Here is a 17,901-nt window from a genome sequence, read left to right on the forward strand (position 1 = left end):
AGGAAGAAAGATATATACTTTTTAAAAAAAATCCCCTAAATACATCTTCCTCCTGGGTTTTGTTCTTGGTGCCCTGAGGAGGAGATGCCACTGGAGAGGTTAGAAAGATGATAAGGGTGAGAAGACCTGGCTGTACTGACCAGTGATCGCAAAATCCTCTCCAGCAAGATAAGTGGAGGAGCAGAGTTAAAGGGCTGGGTTAATGGTTACCACTGGCAAATGGTTGAGCAATGGAACTATGGAAACCTGGGGGAGGCTGGTGACAGCTCTGGGGAGTGCCAGGGAGGGACACACCCTCAATCTGGGGTGTGAAGAGATTAGGGACTGGTTTACCAAGTCATGAAGAGAGAACGAAAGAGCAGATACTGAGTTAGCACAAAAACAGAAGCAAGGAGATGGGGGGGGGTCCTCTGACACAGGCAAGATTTAGTGGTGCAGCCCCTGGCCTCACTGAGGTCCCTTTGAGACAGCGCTGGGTAGCTCCAGGAGAGGGCACCATTGCGTGTCACCTGGGAAATTCAGGCACACTACCTTGTGGGTAGCCATGTCAGCCAGCCAAAGTCAATATTGGTGGATCAAGGCAGCTGTGGCTATAGAGATGTAGAGAACAGAGAGGCAGGAGAGACTGCCAAACCTGTCTGAGCCTGAAGCTGTCCCCCATTACCCACAGTTTGTCCCGGAGGGGAGGTCTTTATGGGGCAGATCTGGCGGTCACTGGCTAATCAGAATAGGAGAGGACCTGGGAATCCCCCGCCCGCAGGAGGAAGGGAGGGCCTGTGTGCAGATTTTGAGGGTAACCATGGAGGGAATTCACACACACACACACACACTCCCATCCTCCACCCTTTTAGGCTGCTGGAATTCACGGAGCAAACACCAAGTATGCCTTCTGTTTCTGAGGATGCCAGATAAGCTTTCCCCCAGGGAGGAGAAAACCCACAGAAGAGGAAGCCCAGGAGGAAACCACTAACTGCTGGCTGCCAGCAGTGCAGCACCCCACCCCACCCACTCCTCGCCAGACTCCCTCCTCTTCTTTACGTTTCAAGGCCGGTTTGGCTTCCACGGTCTCGTGTTCTCCCAGGTGTTTCTGGGACTGCGGGTTTTTTTTTTATCAGGCAGAAGGAGGTGAGGAAGAAAGAGAAACGATGCTTGGACAGAAGAGAAACTCAGGACAAGGAGGCTGGAATAGGTCTTCTTTAGGGGATATATTCTAGGGCTTTTTTTTTTTTTGGAAGCAGGTCATAAGAGTTTGGTAGACCCTCCCCAATCAAGGTGATGGGGAGGGTGAGTGCTTCCCTTCCTCTGTCATTCCTACTTCTTTGTGTGTACCCAGGATGCCACTCACGGCACTCTGTCTGATCTTTACTTTATTCCCATGATAGGACCAGATAGCACCGCACCCCCAGGGTCAGTGCAGCTCCATCCTGGATAACCCCATGCATGCACCTCATGCCCCAGGCAGCCAGCCAGGGAGGAGAGGATGGGGGGCCCAGAAGGGGTCCCAGGATGGGGAGCAGAATTGGGAGCACTAAAACTGGTGCAGGCCTCCCCTGCACTGAAGCCTCATGGCTCAGCGCTCTGTGCCCTAGCTCAAGGCCTCCTCTCTCCCTTCCCGTCTTCTGCACCACCCTTCACGGTGCCCTACTCCCAGTCCCTCTGCCATTTCCAAGTTCTCCTCCCAGGCCACAGTCCTAGCAACCCAGACTCAGGACTGGCGCCTGGGAGGAATGCAGAAGGAACGACCACCTTTCTGTCCTAAGATCCTGTCTCTGGCTCTTCAAGGGCGTTCCCAAGCTGTTAGCCAGGGTGAAGTGGGATTGTCCGCTGATTAATGAAGCAGGGAAACTGAGGCAGGAAAAAAATGCCATGTGTGTTCAGGAGAGGTCAGAGAAAGAGTTCCCAGGACCCTCTTCCTCCTCCCCATTTCTGATCTTTAGAAGTACCTCCCCTCTGGACCCACTCCCTAGGTCTCCCAGTCCCGCCCCCTCCAGTCCCCTCCCCAGGTTCAGGGCGGGGCTGGCCGGTGAGTCAGCGGCTCTCTGATCCAGCCCAGGAGGGGACCGAGCTGGCAAAGCTGGGCGTGGGGTGCACTGGGCCGGTGGGGAGGCTGTGTCTGGAGGGAGAGGATTTGATCAGGCTTGTGTGGCGCTGAAGGGACTGCCCTTGGTCTGAGGGAAGAGAAGCCCCGACCGTGAGACCGCCTTCCCTGGTCCCGGCCCCTCCCAGTTCCCCCAGCGACTGCTGCTTCCTGGTCCCCGACGCAACCATGGCTGAAGAGCAACCACAGGTCGAACTGTTCGTGAAGGTAAAGAACACCTCCTCTCTCTGGGCCCCGGCCGAATTCCTGGAAGCCAACTCTCGGCTTTCCCCAGATCCAGCTCCGACTCTCCACCCCTTCCCTCCTTCACCCCTACCCCAAATTCCACGTGCAGTCTTTGTGGTGTGCGTGCGGAAGGAGAAGCCCATTAACTTTGAGCGGGGAATGGGAGTTGTAGAATAAACCCTGCAAAGTTTGTCAAAGAGATGGAGGAAGGCACGGGAAAGGGAGAGTTCCCAGGAGTGAGACGGTGGGGAGGGGGCGGGGGCCGGCAGGGCTTGGGAAGGGCAGCTAAGATCGGCAGGTGCGGGGGTCCAGGAGGAGGTTGGCCTGGGAAGAACTGGTGCGGTGGAAGGAAAGGGAGAGGAGAATGGGAGTGGAGTTCACGGGGCAGGGCTGGAAAGCAAGGCGTGACACGGAACAGCTAGCTACACGACTGGGGAAGCGGCAGAGGGGAGCCAGTGGCCAGGGGCTGAGTTCGCAGGAGCTGCCCTGAGGTTAGGTAGGGAGAGCTGGGTCAGGGCATTCCAGATATGGGAGTTGTTGGAGACTCGCCCCAACTCTGTCCTCCCCGTGGGGAGGGGGGGGTTTAGGATGAAGAGAGGTGGTCTCACGGCAACTGCGTGTCAACACCTCGCACAGCCTTGTCTGGGTCCGCCCCACTCCCCACCCCCGCCCAGCCCCGCATTCTTTCCCGGCCTGGGACCTGAGGTCCGAGCTCCTCCCTCCCTCCTCCTCCCTGCTCTGCTCGGTTCGCATCGCCCCATTGGCACCTTCTCCCCACCCTCCACGTCCCTGCCTCCTTTCTCTCTGCTTCCCCCTTTCGTTCGTCTCATCCTTGTGTGTTCTTGTTTCTCCCTCTGCTTATGGCAGCCATTCCCTCTCCTTGGGCCCGCCCCCTTAGGTGTGGTCCCCACCTCACTCTCAACCTGGCCTCCAGGGCTCTTTTTCCGCCTGGGTGAGGCTGCCCGCAGAGGTCCTGGCCCTGAGTCCTGTGTCAGGAGGATTATCTGGAGCCTGAGGAGACCCCTGGCAGGGGGACCTGGGGCTGGGGGCTGGAGGGGTGGCCTTAGCTGCTCAGGCCTCGGCCTCACAGGTCCCTGCCCCCACCACTTCCTTGTCAGGAAGGAAGCTGCTGAGGCTGGAGACACAGAGATGAATCACCCTCAGCCTGGGGGGAGGTGTCCCTGGGGGGATGAGATCACCACTTGCCAGTTCCAGGGCAGCCCTCCCTGCAGGGCCCCCCACCTCTGAGGACCCAGCTGCCAGAGACTGCGTGGATGGAGGTGTCGTAAGCTGGAGTTCTGCCTTCTAATCTCGCCCCACTTCTGTACTCAGACTCCATCTCATTCTGGAATCCAGGAACCGGGGGAGCGGACCTACAACTCCGGCCTCACCCAAGCCCCACACTCTTGCCTCTGTAGAATTCTGATCCTCTGAGTTCTCTAAGACCTGTTCCCCGCTGCATATCTCCCACCTGTCCTCAGCCCCTGGGAATCCAGAAGCCTGCCCCTGCCTTTGCCCTTGCCCTCGCTTTGACCCAGGCCCAAAGGTGGAGAACCCAGTCTTCTAGGTAGAGCTCAGTGAAGGGACAGTGTGTGTGTGTGTGTGTGTGTGTGTGAGATGAGGACACAGAAAACAGCCGATGTGGGTGGGGGCAGGAGATGTGGAAAATGACCCGGGGTTCAGTGGGGTGCACCAGGCCTAACCTTGGAGTGGGGGTTGCTTTTTCAGGCTGGCAGTGATGGGGCCAAGATCGGAAACTGCCCCTTCTCCCAGAGATTGTTCATGGTACTCTGGCTCAAGGGAGTCACCTTCAATGTCACTACCGTCGACACCAAGAGGTGGGTCCACTTCTGGTTCTCTTAACACCCTTTGTGTCCACCCATGTGAGCACACACCCTCACCCCCCTAAACCTTTCCATCTTAAATTAACCCCCTCCTTCCTTCCATCTGGAGCCCCTTCTCTTCCTTTCTCCCTCCATTCCCCCTTTCTGGTTCTCCCTGACCCTCTCCGTTCCTGTCTTGATGCCCGGTCCCTTCTCCAGGCGGACCGAGACAGTGCAGAAGCTGTGCCCAGGAGGGCAGCTCCCGTTCCTGCTGTATGGCACTGAAGTCCACACAGACACCAACAAGATCGAGGAATTTCTGGAGGCAGTGCTGTGCCCTCCCAGGTAAAGGGGCACCTGGAGGCGGGGGGAGGAGCTGGGAGACTGGGAAACAGATGGCGCGGAGGCTGGGGCAGCGGAGCTGGCTGAGGCTCCTCCCAGAAGGGATCTTACCTGCTTTTTCCCATTGGCTTTCAGGTACCCAAAGCTGGCAGCTCTGAACCCTGAGTCCAACACGGCTGGGGTAGACATATTTGCCAAATTTTCTGCCTACATCAAGAATTCAAACCCAGCGCTCAATGACAGTAAGTCTTGTGGGTCAGAAAACCGAGTCCTAGGAGGAACGGAGAAGGCCCAGGCATTGGGATACAGCAGGGGCACCTGGGAGTTCAGATGTCAGGGAGGTGGAGCAGATATCTGCAGAACTTTCCCCCTCCTCCCTTGTCGGGCTACCCCTGCATTTCCCTGCATTCTCGTTGGCTGAGGCTTTTAAAGGCCCTCTCATTTGTTCCTTAGCTTCTTTTGCCCTCCTGGGGACATTAGTTGGCCGTTGGTGTATTTTTCTGGAGAATAAGGTTATACTTAAGAACCATGACCCTAGATCCAGACTACTTGAATATGAAGGTGCTTCTAAAAGTTCATGGGAAAAATGGAACTGGAAGTTTATTTTGGTGCAAAAAATTGGTTGAAGTCCATGAATAGTTTCTTCATGGTATGTATTGTCCACAAACTTGGTGAAGTACACCTGTAGGAATCCAAATAGCTGTGTGACTGTGAGAAATTCATGGAATCTCTCTGTAAATCCACTTCCGGATGTATCAAATAAGGTGACAATACCTTTTCCCTGTGCTGAGGTGAGACTGAAGAGAGTTTTTTGTTTCTAAAGTTCTTAGAATAACCTATAGAAAACTACATTAGCATTTGCTGTTTATTTCTGGAACTGTGTTGGGCTTCTCCTGATGTGCCGACCAAACCTCCTGTCTTGCGCAGATCTGGAGAAGGGGCTCCTGAAAGCCTTGAAGATTTTAGACAATTACCTGACCTCCCCCCTCCCCGAAGAAGTGGATGAGACCAGTGCTGAAGATGAGGGTATCTCTCAGAGGAAGTTTCTGGATGGCAATGAGCTCACCCTGGCGGACTGTAACCTGTTGCCAAAGCTGCACATAGTACAGGTAGGTGGTCTTTGTGTCAGGAGGGGGCGACTGCTGGGAAGGCTCTTTAATGAACTCCCACATGAGCTTCCTGTGACAGCCACTCCTAAGCAGACCCCACCCCCGAGGGAATTACATCCCATGATACAAGCCAGGCGTGCAGACAGGCTGAGAGGAACACATCCCGGTATGACCCTCAAGAATGCTCTTCCAGTCTCTGTATCTCTGCCAAATCCCCAGATCAGACACAGCAGCCTTTTCCTAATGTCAAAGCTTTAACTGTAGCTTCCGTCTCCACTTCCTCTTGTGTGAGATGAAAACTGCTGCTTCCCATGTCGTGTCTTAAAGCTGTGGTTTAGTTTGTGAAACATGGTCCATTGTCAGCCAGCCATGCAGGGGTGTCACGAACATCTGTGCACTAGGCATTGACACGAAGATGTACGGTGATTGGTCCTTGCCATCGAAGGACTGAAATCTAACACAAGATAATGAAACATTTGCACTAAAGTTAATACATGACTTAAAGTCAAGTGAAAAAGACAAAAGTCACTGTGGGGGTTGAAGGGAATTTTATGGTATGCGAGATCAGGGGACAAGCAGCATCATGGCCTGGGGTGGACTGGGAAAGGAGCTGGCTAGTAATGGCCAGGATTCCAGCACATGAAGAGGTATTACAAAAGACTGGGAGCTGCAAAAGCTGATTGGAGAGGATTCATATGGGAGATAAGATTTGATAGGAAGAGAAGCCAGATGATGGAGATTCTTGAATGCCTGGGCAAGAAGGCGGGACTTTATCGTGTTGACCTTGGGAGAGGGAAAAGGCGACAGCATGGCAGGCAATGTGGCCTTCCTGGGACTTACACTTTGGTCTCTCCCCTGCCCACCCCCAGGTGGTGTGTAAGAAATATCGGGGGTTCACCATCCCAGAGGTGTTCCGGGGAGTGCACCGGTACTTGAGCAACGCCTATGCTCGCGAAGAATTCGCCTCCACCTGTCCAGATGATGAAGAGATTGAACTGGCCTACGAGCAAGTGGCCAAGGCCCTGAAATAAGCCCCTGCTGGGGCTCCCTCACCGGCTTCCATCTTCTCCACGAAAGCCCTGGGTGGTTTCCACATTGCTACCCAATGGACACATTTCCAGAATGGCAGAGGATCCTGGAGTACTTGTGTGGGCTGGGGTGGGCAGGGCGATGAAGGGAAAGGAAGGAGACCTGGATGAGGTTTTTATTGTGGGTGGGGTGGGTAGGACAACCGTATTTCAGTAATAAAACCCAGAATGAAAATGTGCCGTTTTTACACAAAAGGGTTTTGGAGTGTGGGTGACATGGAGTGAGGGGTGGGAGCGGCGATCTTGAGGACAGAGCGGAGGTCAGGAATCAAGAAGGGGAGTGTTTGTGGTGGGGCTGCCATTTTCAGTCGGTTCACCGTAGCGTGCTGTGGTCCGTGCCGCATTTGCAGCCCCGCCGCTAGGGCAGGCCAGAGCAGGGTGGGCCTGAGCTGTGCTCACCCGGGCGGTGCCGACTTCGGGGAAGGGGGGCGCCGTCCGGGTGGAGTGGGCGCGGCCTGGCAGGGCGGAATGGGCGTGGCCTGGGGATGCCCCGCCCCGTCCCGCTTAGACAATGCCCCGGAGCCGCCAGACCGCCGCGCCCCCACCCCATCGTAGCACAAGAGCTCGCCTACCCAGGGACCCCTCCAAAAGCCTGAACACCCAGGCCCCGTGGCTTCAAGACTAGGAGTCCCTTCACCAACTCTGTCCTCTGGGGGTGGGGCCCCAGCCGAGATCTCAGCGCGGCAGGAGTGGGGGTGGCCGCTGGCGTGAGTATGGGGTAGAGAATGTCCCCTGGACCATATGGGGGCTGGAGTCTGGGGGTGCCCGGCCCGCGCTAGCATCCGACCAAGTGCACGGGGGGCCGGCATTTGGGTGCGGAGCTGGGCGGCTGGACTTGGGGGGGCCGTCCTGGATACTAGAGTGGCCCGCGCACCCCAGAACCACGCCCCGTCTCCCCGCCCCTCGTATTTCGTTTTAGACCTCTCCCAGTCCTCCGGGACTCGGTCTGGTTTACACTGGGTCGCGCTAGGGGCAGCGTGACCCGCCGGGGTGGAGAGAGGATGCTTAACTCCTTAGGCTCTCGTTCCTCCGTCCCTGCGCCTCTCTCCCTTCCTCGTTCGGGCATCCAGCACTTCGGTCTCGGAGGCCCTGACTCTCCCCCCCCCCCCCAGCTTTCTCCTTCTGTCCCATAACCCCTGTGGGTCTGTCCCCGGCCGGTCCTAGGGTCCCACCAGCTCAGAGCAGCTGAGGGTTAAGGGGGCGGGGCCGCTGCATTTTTGGGGAGTGAGCGCATCCTAGCGGCAGCCAAAGAGGGGCGTCCGGCAGGGACCCTATGAAGCCCCCGAGCAGGGGCAACAGGTGTTCTGCAGCTTAGGGATCACGGTCTTGTTCCTCAGACTCTTTTTAAAGAAGCCAGCCTTCGAGAGTGTGGGGTGGAGTGAGGTCGACGGGAGAGGAAGGTCTGGAGGGGGTGGGGCGGGGTGGGAGGGGCGTCCGGCGATGGCCGGGGGAACACCCTGGCCGCTCTTAACCACCCCTCTACACCCCTCTCCTGAGACTCTGTCTCTGCCTTTCTGTCACTTCTCCCAAACAGGTGAAGCAGAAAAACAGAAGTCAGCACGACCGGACTGTGTGGATGGGATGGGAACGCCGGGGGAGGGGCTGGGCCGCTGCTCCCATGCCCTGATCCGGGGCGTCCCGGAGAGCCTGGCGGCGGGGGACAGTGCCGGGGCTGGCCTTCCGGCTCTGGACCTGGCCAAAGCTCAAAGAGAGCACGGGGTGCTGGGTGGTAAACTGAGGCAGCGACTGGGGCTGCAGCTGCTGGAACTGCCTCCCGAGGAGCCCCTGCCTCTGGGACCACTGCTCGGTGACACGGCCGTGATCCAAGGGGACACAGCCCTAATCACACGGCCCTGGAGCCCAGCCCGTAGGCCAGAGGTGAGCACCATGGCGCGGGCGTGGTACGGGGAAGGGTGGGAGGAGCTGGATGTCGCGGATGCGGAAGAAGTGGGAGCTGGGGGTGTTGCCACCTCCCACTCTCCTCTGCCCTAAGGTTGATGGGGTCCGCAAAGCCCTCCAGGACCTAGGGCTCCGAATTGTGGAGATGGGGGACGAAAACGCGACCCTGGATGGCACCGACGTTCTCTTCACCGGTGAGGCTGTGGTGCTGGCATTCCTGGGTCTTGGCATAGGGGAGCAGAGTTTGGGAGCCTGGACTGCCTTGAGCCTTGTTTCCAACTCATTCTCACCCTCAAACTTCCGTGGCTTCCCTGGGCTCAGGCCGGGAGTTCTTCGTAGGCCTCTCCAAGTGGACCAATCACCGAGGAGCAGAGATAGTCGCCGACACATTCCGGGTGAGGAGAGGGACCAAGCCGGGAGGGATCAGGGTGGAGGTGGGGGTTAGGGGAATGGGGGCACCGGCGGGGGTTGGAGGCGCCTGGGGGCCCTCTGGGAAGGGAGGGGCTCTCTTGTGCAGGTTGCGCCCCCTGAATACCTCCCCTTGTTCCCCATAAGGACTTCGCCGTCTCCACTGTGCCTGTCGCAGGCCCCAGCCACCTGCGCGGCCTCTGTGGCATGGGAGGACCCCGCACAGTGGTGGCTGGAAGCAGTGACGCTGCCCAGAAGGCTGTCAGGGTGAGGAGGGGCGGACCTGGGTGGAGTAGGGAAGGTAGGGATCTGGGAGGCTTAGGGGGATGAGCTCCAACCCTGTCCTCACCGAGCTGCCCATCTAATATGGAAGAATTGGCAAGTAAACAGGAAGTTACAACAGCAGGAGAGGGAGCTAGGAGACCCCAGAACTGGGGCCATGCCAGGAACCTGCCCTTCCAGAGTTTCAGAAACAGCCCCGCAGTGGCATCCAAGCTGAGTCTGGAAGGATGGACGGGACGGACAAAGTGGGGGCTGGGGGGAGGGAGAAGAGGGTTGCAGGTGGAAGGGGTTACATGTGGGTCCCGGGTGGACGTTAGCAGAGGTAATCTCGCAGCGTTAGCACAGTGTCCGACAAACAGTAAGCTCTCCGCAAACGGATCCCCGTCCCCAGCTCTCACTGCTGGGAGGGTGGTCAGGCTCAACTGGGGAGAACCGAACACTTCCTCTTTCCTCCCAGGCCATGGCCGCGCTGACAGATCACCCATACGCCTCGCTGACCCTCCCAGATGACGCAGCTGCCGACTGTCTCTTTCTGCGACCTGGGTTGCCAGGTGCACCCCCTTTTCTCCTGCACCGAGGAGGTGGGGACCTGCCCAACAGCCAGGAGGTGAGGGAGGGCAAGAGTTCCTCCACCCACAAAACCAACCAGAGGAAGGAGTCTCGGGCTTTCTTAGTGGGAGGGGGAAGGCCTACCTTTCCTAGAAGGTGGGGTGGGGGCCTCTGAGGCCTGAGGCTCTGGCCTCAAGGTCTTCCTCTCCCTCTCCCACTCTGTGTCCCCCTGCAGGCACTGCAGAAGCTTTCTGATGTCACCCTGGTACCTGTGTCCTGCTCGGAACTGGAGAAGGCTGGAGCTGGGCTCAGCTCCCTCTGCCTGGTGCTCAGCACACGCCCCCACAGCTGAGGGCCTTGACCTTGGGGTCCTGGCAGGTCGGGGATGGGGCAGCATAGAATGTAGAAGGGGGAAGAAGGTTAGGTAGAGGACGGTGAGTAGGTGGCAGTAGGGGGAGAGAACTCCAAAACTGGGGGGAGGGCATAGTGTGGGAAAAAGGATGGGCCTACTGGGTGAGTCCTCTCTCAGAATCAATAAACTAGAATTGGCTTTTAGACTGGGCTGTGGCTTGTGTCTTACTGGGGGGCAAAGGGCAAGCCAAACCTGAGGCTGGGGTCAGTGGTAGGGTACTGGGTACTTACTGACTCACTGCCCCACCCTGTCATAGGCACTGGGCACCCGGGGCACAAGATAGAGTTTCTGTTGCAGAAGCATAATCCAGGGCAGAAAAGAAGCATATGGGTGGATCACTCCTTGAATTTATCTCAATAGCAGATGATTCAGACTGGTGGATTACCGGTCCACCCTTATTTGGTAGAGAAGAAGAAATGATGTCTCCAGGGACAGTCCCTCTCATTTATTCATTTACTGAGGCTTAGCAGTGGTACCAGAAGGGTCAGTCTCCTCGTCAGGGAGCTCACAGGGCACGGAAATGCCTTACACACGGAATACAGGTTGTGATGGAACAAGTCGCAAGAGGCTGTTTCTTTGAGAGAAATAAGGAAGTTAAAAGTGTACACAGTGGTGGGCAAGGAGGGGTAGGGGCGCAGGAACAGCTCTCCAGAAGAAGGTACACTGGAACTGAGTCCTGAGGATAAATAAGAATTAGCACGTCGGGCCGTGGAGAGAAGGGGGAGAGTCATCGGGCCAAAGGATTTGCATTAAGCAAAAGCGCATTCTGGGGCTGAGGAGGGCGCCTCTAAGGTTGGCATGCTGTGTGCGTGTGAGGTGTCAGCGATAAGCCGGGAGACTGGACAAAGCCAGGGCCCAAAGGGTCCCGAGAGAGAAATACTGCAGGCTGTCAGGAGAGAGTCCCACTTGGGGAGGATCTCCCAGCTCCAGGGAGGAAGCCCAGGATGGCTGGAGGGCACGGTGGCTACGGGCAGCTCAGGAAGGCAACACAGAGAGGACATTCAGATGCCAGTGCCGGACAGACAAGAGTGGAGACTTGACAGGGACATTGTAAAGGTGTGACTCCATGGCTCACTGTGTGGGAGGGAGGCAGGAAGGGAGATCTATATGACTCCCAGTTTCTGGCTTGGGCAACTGGGTTGATCGGGCCAATGCAGAGGAGGGTTAAGAAACTAGGTTGGGAGATGACAACGCGTTGGGTTGCCCATGCTGTGTGCGCAATGCCTGGGGCCAGCCAGGCTCCAGGGACTGATTGGAAAGCCCAGGTCTGAGATCTGAGCTGGACAGAGAAGAGTTCTTGGTGTCACTTGAGAGGTGGGGGCTGTGAATGAGAACTTCCCAAAAGAGGGGGAAGGGAGAGAAAGCCTGGGGAGAATCTAGAAGGATGAGGAATACCCTGAGCGCATAGAGTGCCAGGAAGAAAAAGTCCAGAAAGAGAATGCCAGAGCAGAGGAACCCGGAGTTTAAACAAGGGAGTCATCAAAGGCCAAGCCAGGAGAACGTGGAAAAATAAATATCTCCACCAGGACATCCTAGCAGCCTCACAGAGAGCAGATGGACAATTTCAGAGGATGAGCAATGAGGATAAAGCCAAGGAGAAGAAAATAGAAGAGGCAGGTGTACGGCTCTGGCTCAGAAAGCTTGATTGAGAAAAGCTTGATTGGGAAAAGAAAAAAAAAAAAAGATGCTTGATTGAGAAGGGAAGAGTTACAGCACCTGTCTGGGAGCTGGGAGTTGTTGATGCCTTAAGATGGGGAGATGGGCTTCGATCAGGTTTAGAGAGAACACTGGTGACGAAGGAGGCGCGGAAGTTACAGCAGAGATGGGAGTAAGCGAAGGAGCAAGGTCAAAGGCAAAGACAGCCCGGACCTTGGGTCTCCTGACTCCCAGTATAGCGCTCGTCTCTCTCCCATGGTACTGACCTCTTCTAGTTGAGGGACCAAGAAAGGGAGGGGGGTTATGGAGGGCGAAGGACTCTCAGCTTGGGTGGGAGTTTCTCTTCAAACCACAACCGCATACACTGTGGAGGCATCCCCAGGGACGGTTGTGGACAGCCAGCGGGGCCTCCTGAGGGCCGAGTGGTCCAGGTCGGCGTAGAGCAGGCTCTGCAGGAGGTAGGGAGGAAGGCGCAGGGTGGGGTGGGGTCTCAGCCCCCTGACTCCCTTGGAGTCCACTTTTCTTTCTTGGCTCACTTTCCTTAGGCACTCTGGCCAGTCCCTTTCCCATCCCCAATCCCTTACCGGCTCCTGGTCCAGGTCCCCTGGGCTGGTGGGCTCCTCCTCCTCCTGCTTTACTGGACTCTGGGGTTCCACTTTCACGAGTGGAGCTATGTGGTGGGACAGAGCTGAAGGATGAGGAGAAAGGAACCAACTTGTCTGCTCCCAGTGAGGGCTCAAACTCGGAAATTGAAGGGTTAGGGAATATGCAAGTGGGAGAAGGAGAATGGGGTGGAGTTAGTCTCACCAAAACTGGGGAGTGGTCGAGGCGGATGCGGGGGCGAGCGCCTGTAAGGGACGTACAAGAGTCTCTGAGAGTCACCAATCTGGTCGCCCAGGTTCTCCTCGGCGCCAATGACAACCCAGGTACTGGCAGGCTCTGGGCGGTGAAACGACTTGGGCTCCACCCCCACAGATAGGCCGGCCCACGCGCCCATCTCGCTCCGCCGCTCCAGTCAGGCCTCCTCGCTCCCGAGTTCTGACCTCTCCTGCTCTCCAAACCTCGCCCAGGGCTCCTGAGCTAGCTCTTAGCGAAGGTCTGGCCCTGCCCCTCCCACCTCTCTGCCACGCCCCTTTAAGCCAAGCCCCGCCCCTCGTGCTCACCGGCGCCGCCACCAGACCACGCCCAACGCTGCCAGTCCCAGCAGCAGCCCAGCGCCCAGCAACGGAAACAGGAGCTGGGGATACACGGACCCTGGGGGAACAGCGTGGCGGGGAGGGATGCCGAGGTCAGGGGGACCATGACGGACCACTAGCGCTCTTGTTCAGGAAACCCCTGCGAACGTCCCCGGGCCTCCCCTGGGTGTGTGTCTGGGCTGAATCTCCTTGTGCTCCCAGGCCTCCACCAACCGTGCGTGGGCCCCTGGGCCCTGCAGTTGGCACTGTCTCCCAGCACATGAAGCACCGTGCGGCTCTCGTCCTTGTGGTGGCCCTTGCAGAAAAAAGTGCCCGAGTCCCCTGTGCTCAAGAGCAGCTCCAGCCACCGGATCCCGGGATCCAGGGAGCGTAGGCGGCCGGCAAAGGGCTGGAGCGCAGGCACCGTGGGTGTCCTGCCGGAAGAGGCCCAGAGGATTGGGCGGCGTCCTTTGGACAGGCCCCTGCATGCGGGGAAGCTAGGTGCCCAGGCCCAGCGGACTGGGTGTGAGACCCCCGCGCAGGAGAGATTCACGCGATCACCAGGGCGGCCGTCCAGGGAAGCTAGGGGAGGCCAGGGCACAGTAGTTAGGGCAAGTCCACAGAGGGAGACCACCGCCAACCCTCTCTTTCCTCTTCCCTATCACAACTTCCCCCAGGGGGGAGTGCTTACCTGCTTTGTCCCCCTGGGCCCTGGGGAGCAGCAGAGGCAGCAGCTGCAGAACCAAGGCCATGGCTGGGTTGTGGTGGGACCAGGCAGCAAAGTGAATCAGCAGGGACATGGAGGGAAGTTGGCGAAGGCGGACGCCGGACGGACTGGGGACTCAGATAAGAGCCAGGGCACTGCCACCAGCTAGCGGGGTCCCCTTAGGAATCCTCCCAGGCCAAGTCGGCCCTACAACAGCCTTACAGGAGCACGTGTGCCTCCCCAGCTCCTTCGTTGTAGGAGCGCCAGGGAACACCTGGAAGCCGGCTGTCTAACTTCCCCACCTGCTTAAGCTGAGCAATGTGGGCAAGTCACTTAACCTCTCTGGTCTGTTTTCTTTTCTATACAATGGGGTGAAAAGCACCTGTTGCATAGGGCTTTGTGAGAACTAAATAAAGCATCCCGGGTAAAGTGCCTGAAACAATGGCTAATAGCTAGGAGCACTAATTAAGTGCTTGCCTTTATCACTACTACTTCTGTTCTTATTTTAGCTTCCACCTCACCTGCCTGTGCCCACGCTGAACCTCCCCAGCTGCAGTGCCCTACCCAAGTCAGCAGGTTTTCACGGGGGAGGTGCATCTGAGCACATGCCTATGCCCCACACCCAAGACTTCAGTGGCCCTCACTGGACTGCAGCCACCAAGGTCCTGCCAAGCCCAAGTGGAGCTAAGGTTCTGAGAACCTGCAGCAAGCCCGAGGCAGCTCCTCCTCCTTAGTAGGCAGGCTGGCTGTCCTGGGAGGTGGCCCCAGTCCCCACTTCTGCTGCTGTGATGTCACAGAAGCCTCCATGAAGTCACAAACCTTCCACCCTGTGGCTGAGCAGGAAATGGGGAAGGCCCAGTGGGGACAGAATTGATCTCCATTGAGAGCCTATTCCTGCCAGCATGCACCTGCCAACACCCCCCAGGGACCAAATCTGGCCATCAACTTGGCCACATCTATTGTCCATTTCCCAGGAAGCAGCAGAGGCTACCACCATGGCCGCTGAAAAGCACAAAGGCCTTTGATGATCCTCCAGAGGACTGGGCCGTCAGGGACCTCAGGTGGGGTCAGGAGGCGTCTCGGCCTGAAACCAGGAACCAAAATAAGAGTCCCTCGTGGCGCCTCCCCTCCCCCATCCCTCACTCCTATGCCCACTCCCTACCTGGACCTGCTCAGCCCTCCCCACCCCTTGTCATTTCCCCTGGTCAGCTATGTGTAAATGGGGAGGGAGGTGCTACCAGAGGCAGGGAAGGGAGGGGCCTTCAGGAGTATAAATTCCAAAAAGGCCTCTCAACTCCCAGAGCCGGATCGCCCCGAAAATCCATCCTGCCGGTTGCTGCAACGGCTGCCACTCTCAAGACCCTCACAATGAAAAGCCTGCTGCTGTTCACCCTGTCCGCTCTGCTCGGCTGGGTCTCAGGTGAGCACCTGGGGGCCCCAAGAACCTGGTTCACCTGTCAGGCCCTTTGTATCTTGCCCTATCCGTTTCCCTATGTCACCCCACCGCTCAGGTCCTCCAGCACCCCCAGCCCCAACCGGCCCAGCTTTTCTGTGTCTCCAGGACCAGGCCTCCCCGAGACATGCTCTTGGCTCCAAGTCTCAAGGACTCAGGTCTCCATCTGTCACTCTCCCGTCCAACCCCTGCCAAGGCTCCAGGGTTACTGTTCCTCACCCTGAAGTGCCCCCTTCTTGGAAACTCTGCTATCCAGTCCCCCGGGTAGCCCGTTCCAGGTCACAATTCTCCAGGATGCGGTTTGCTGGCCTGCTCGATCAGCTGCTCTCGGCAGGGTGTCCCCCTACAGACCAGGGCTCCTTCTGAGCCCCACCCGCCCCATCTACTCCATAGGGGATTTAGCTACTAAGCCACTGCCCTTCCTACCTCCCCCTGCTCCTCCCTGGGTTGCAAGCTTTCTGGATGGCTCCAATGACCGATTAGAACCTCCCAAGGAACACAGGAGTGTTCCTGAGCCTTCTAGAAAGGGGACACCAGGAACACTCACACCAGAGTGACGTTGGCTTCACTGACTACACTCGGCAGGCTCCTTCTGCTTGGACTGACCTCCCCCACCCGCCCCCACCTCACCAAACCTTCCATGCCCCTAACCTTGACTTAGCTGAAGCAGGAGCATCCAAGTGTTACCTTCAGCACCCAAGCCGCTCTGCTTGGCTGAGGTGCTAAGACAGAATCTAGTGATCCGTCTCCTAGATATTACGCCCTCCTGCCGGAGAGCTAGAATGAGAGGATTCCATTCAGGTCTGGTTCCTCTTCCCACGCTCTTGGCAGCCCGGACAGGTGAAGAACAAATTGCTCAAGGTACTCACAGGTGCATTTTTTTTTTTTTTTTTTTTTGCCAGCCTCAAGTTCCAAGCCATTTCTGAAAGTGTGTACCCTCTATAGTTTTTATTTGTCAAGTTTCTTCCTATTTCAGATCTCCGTCTTCTCTCCCGTTCTTCCCCTACGGCATCCTCACATTCCATCTATCCCCTTCCTGTGTTTTCGTTGTGAGCTGTGTCCCTCTTGACTCATCCACAAACCGGGTGGAGTAAGGGAAGATATTTAGGGTGCGGCCCTTCCAAAAAGCAACAGCTCCACCCTCACCTGCCGCCCACTTTCCACTTTCGCCGCATCACTCACCTGCTTTGTCCGTTTCAGGCTAAACAGGACCCAGCACCCACTTGATGTGCTCTTCTCTGCCCTTCCGCCACCCCCGTGCCGCTCCCAGCTTAGCTTATCCCCTGTGAGTCAGACACCCCATCACCCCAGTCTGGCTTTTGTTTCCCCAGCTGACATCCGCTGTCACTCCTGCTACAAGGTCCCTGTGCTGGGCTGTGTGGATCGCCAGTCCTGCCGCCTGGAGCCAGGACACCAATGCCTGACAACGAATGTGTACCTCGGTAACACCCCCTCCTTGAGTGGGGAGGGAGGGCAGGTGGAGACCCAGTGGGTGGGGTTGAGGCCCGACCGGGGCTTTGGTTGAGACGGAACAAGAGGCTCACAGCAATGATAACATGTGACCTAAGATGATTCTTGTGCCGGGCACTAACCTGTCTTTGGATGCATTGTTTCAACTCATCTTCATGACAGCCCTATGATGTGGGTGCTATTATCATAATGAGCAAACAGCCTCAGAAGGAGATAGTAGCGAGCCCAAAGGCTTGCAGTCAGCAGGTAATAGAATCAGGATGTGCAGGCGTGGGACAAGGAAGTGCAGAAGTAAGATTACACTGAGAAGAGATAAGGACCAGAGTTAGGAAGGAACCAAGGCTGGGTGAGTGCCACGTGCCCCTCAGCTGATCTCCCCGTCCACTCCCCCCTGCCAGGTAAGATGTGGGTTTTCTCTAACCTGCGCTGTGGGACACCGGAAGAGCCGTGTCACGAGGCCATCAACCAAACCAACCACAAGCTGGGCCTGATCTACAACACCACCTGCTGCAGCAAAGACAATTGCAACAGCCTGGCCCCGCGGCCCACTGCAGCCCTGACCGTGGTCTTCCTCACCTCCTTGGCTGGCCTCGGCCTCTGGCTGCTGCACTGAGACTCACTCCATGGCTGCCCCTCTCCCCACGTGCCTTAGCGCGAGCCTCTTGCCCTGCGTCTCCATAGCCCCTGCCTTCCCAGGCTGGTCTCTCTCTAGCTCCCTTTGTTCTGAAAAACATCTACCAGTCCTGTCCCATTTGTTTAATGACACAGGGCCCCAGAGTGCTCTCCCCATGCACCCCGTCCCCTCCACTCTGCTTTCCCAGAGTCCTCTCCCATTTCTCTCTGGACCACTCTAGCTCCTCCATTGGCCCCCTAGAAGCGCTCCGCAGTTGGCCTCCTGTGCTGGGGAGGGATTGGGATCTGGGCCTGAAATGGGGCTTCTGTCCTGTTCCCAGTGATGCATCCCAGGAAGGACCTGACGACCTCACGGCATGGGGCGGATTCTCCAAACTCTCGTTCCCATACGTACCCCATCTCCATACTCACCATTTCCCATTTTGAGTAATAAACATCTGTGTCTAGCCAATTGTGTATTTATTGTCAGGGGACCTAAGTGTCAGCCCCCCTCCCAGGAACTAACACACTCGGTGCCCGGCCCTGACCCAAGAAGCCTTCATGGAGGTTCCCTGGGAGGCTGGGCTGGGGCGG

The 17,901-nt window shown here is 57.4% G+C and overlaps 4 protein-coding genes across 12 annotated transcripts; 3 read left to right on the forward strand and 1 right to left on the reverse strand.

The window, feature by feature from the left end:
• The first annotated feature begins 2,250 nt into the window (after window positions 1-2,250).
• On the forward strand, window positions 2,251-6,860 carry CLIC1 (CLIC family member 1). 2 transcript variants are annotated; one of them, XM_008262536.5, is made up of 6 exons: window positions 2,251-3,603; window positions 4,052-4,161; window positions 4,366-4,491; window positions 4,624-4,730; window positions 5,416-5,597; window positions 6,467-6,860. In XM_008262536.5, the coding sequence occupies exons 1-6, from the start codon at window positions 3,598-3,600 to the stop codon at window positions 6,626-6,628; spliced, it is 693 nt and encodes a 230-aa protein (XP_008260758.4). In that variant the 5' UTR covers window positions 2,251-3,597; the 3' UTR covers window positions 6,629-6,860.
• Window positions 6,861-7,101: 241 nt separating this feature from the next.
• Window positions 7,102-10,378, forward strand: DDAH2 (DDAH family member 2, ADMA-independent). 2 transcript variants are annotated; one of them, XM_002714278.6, is made up of 7 exons: window positions 7,102-7,392; window positions 8,220-8,563; window positions 8,679-8,778; window positions 8,906-8,979; window positions 9,140-9,259; window positions 9,732-9,881; window positions 10,059-10,378. In XM_002714278.6, exons 2-7 carry the CDS (start codon window positions 8,267-8,269, stop codon window positions 10,173-10,175), a joined length of 858 nt encoding a protein of 285 aa, XP_002714324.3. In that variant the 5' UTR covers window positions 7,102-7,392; window positions 8,220-8,266; the 3' UTR covers window positions 10,176-10,378. The 2 variants fall into 2 exon arrangements, with proteins under 2 accessions (XP_002714324.3, XP_008260808.3); XM_008262586.5 differs by lacking the exon at window positions 7,102-7,392 and adding an exon at window positions 7,627-8,085.
• A 285-nt stretch (window positions 10,379-10,663) lies between these two features.
• MPIG6B (megakaryocyte and platelet inhibitory receptor G6b) lies at window positions 10,664-14,778 on the reverse strand. Of its 6 annotated transcripts, XR_007923014.3 has the most exons (7): window positions 13,758-14,778; window positions 13,301-13,648; window positions 13,055-13,145; window positions 12,699-12,739; window positions 12,476-12,579; window positions 12,158-12,340; window positions 10,664-10,911 (listed from the first exon to the last, which is right to left on the reverse strand). XR_007923014.3 is itself a non-coding variant. In XM_002714276.6 (6 exons), the coding sequence occupies exons 1-6, from the start codon at window positions 13,864-13,866 to the stop codon at window positions 12,236-12,238; spliced, it is 780 nt and encodes a 259-aa protein (XP_002714322.2). In that variant the 5' UTR covers window positions 13,867-14,778; the 3' UTR covers window positions 10,664-12,235. The 6 variants fall into 6 exon arrangements, 5 of the variants coding, with proteins under 5 accessions (XP_002714322.2, XP_051710902.2, XP_051710904.2 ...); XM_002714276.6 differs by having other exon boundaries at window positions 10,664-12,340; window positions 12,476-12,561; XM_051854942.3 differs by having other exon boundaries at window positions 10,664-12,340.
• Window positions 11,986-17,774, forward strand: LY6G6C (lymphocyte antigen 6 family member G6C). 2 transcript variants are annotated; one of them, XM_017344983.4, is made up of 5 exons: window positions 11,986-12,149; window positions 14,747-14,833; window positions 15,074-15,192; window positions 16,557-16,667; window positions 17,094-17,774. In XM_017344983.4, the coding sequence occupies exons 1-5, from the start codon at window positions 11,986-11,988 to the stop codon at window positions 17,306-17,308; spliced, it is 696 nt and encodes a 231-aa protein (XP_017200472.2). In that variant the 3' UTR covers window positions 17,309-17,774. The 2 variants fall into 2 exon arrangements, with proteins under 2 accessions (XP_017200472.2, XP_089190389.1); XM_089334263.1 differs by lacking the exon at window positions 11,986-12,149 and adding an exon at window positions 13,161-13,179.
• Window positions 17,775-17,901: the final 127 nt, after the last annotated feature.

This window comes from Oryctolagus cuniculus, chromosome 5, assembly GCF_051225735.1.
Source record: "Oryctolagus cuniculus isolate XC-2025 breed Fujian yellow rabbit chromosome 5, ASM5122573v1, whole genome shotgun sequence".
NCBI classification, from domain to species: domain Eukaryota; kingdom Metazoa; phylum Chordata; class Mammalia; order Lagomorpha; family Leporidae; genus Oryctolagus; species Oryctolagus cuniculus.

Excerpts from the sequence above, each read along its gene's own strand:
- CLIC1 (XM_008262536.5), top strand. Across the intron at positions 4,731-5,415 it reads AAACCCAGCGCTCAATGACA|ATCTGGAGAAGGGGCTCCTG; the intron begins GTAAGTCTTGTG and ends TGTCTTGCGCAG. Across the intron at positions 5,598-6,466 it reads CAAAGCTGCACATAGTACAG|GTGGTGTGTAAGAAATATCG; the intron begins GTAGGTGGTCTT and ends GCCCACCCCCAG.
- DDAH2 (XM_002714278.6), top strand. The coding sequence starts at position 8,267 with ATGGGAACGCCGGGGGAGGGGCTGGGCCGCTGCTCCCATGCCCTGATC. Across the intron at positions 8,779-8,905 it reads CACCGACGTTCTCTTCACCG|GCCGGGAGTTCTTCGTAGGC; the intron begins GTGAGGCTGTGG and ends CCCTGGGCTCAG. Across the intron at positions 9,882-10,058 it reads ACCTGCCCAACAGCCAGGAG|GCACTGCAGAAGCTTTCTGA; the intron begins GTGAGGGAGGGC and ends GTCCCCCTGCAG.
- LY6G6C (XM_017344983.4), top strand. The coding sequence starts at position 11,986 with ATGGGGAGATGGGCTTCGATCAGGTTTAGAGAGAACACTGGTGACGAA. Across the intron at positions 15,193-16,556 it reads TCTGCTCGGCTGGGTCTCAG|CTGACATCCGCTGTCACTCC; the intron begins GTGAGCACCTGG and ends TTGTTTCCCCAG. Across the intron at positions 16,668-17,093 it reads GACAACGAATGTGTACCTCG|GTAAGATGTGGGTTTTCTCT; the intron begins GTAACACCCCCT and ends CCCCCCTGCCAG.
- MPIG6B (XM_051854942.3), bottom strand. The coding sequence starts at position 13,866 with ATGTCCCTGCTGATTCACTTTGCTGCCTGGTCCCACCACAACCCAGCC. Across the intron at positions 13,649-13,757 it reads GGCCCAGGGGGACAAAGCAG|CTTCCCTGGACGGCCGCCCT; the intron begins GTAAGCACTCCC and ends GGCCTCCCCTAG. Across the intron at positions 12,580-12,698 it reads TCGACCACTCCCCAGTTTTG|CTCTGTCCCACCACATAGCT; the intron begins GTGAGACTAACT and ends CTCATCCTTCAG.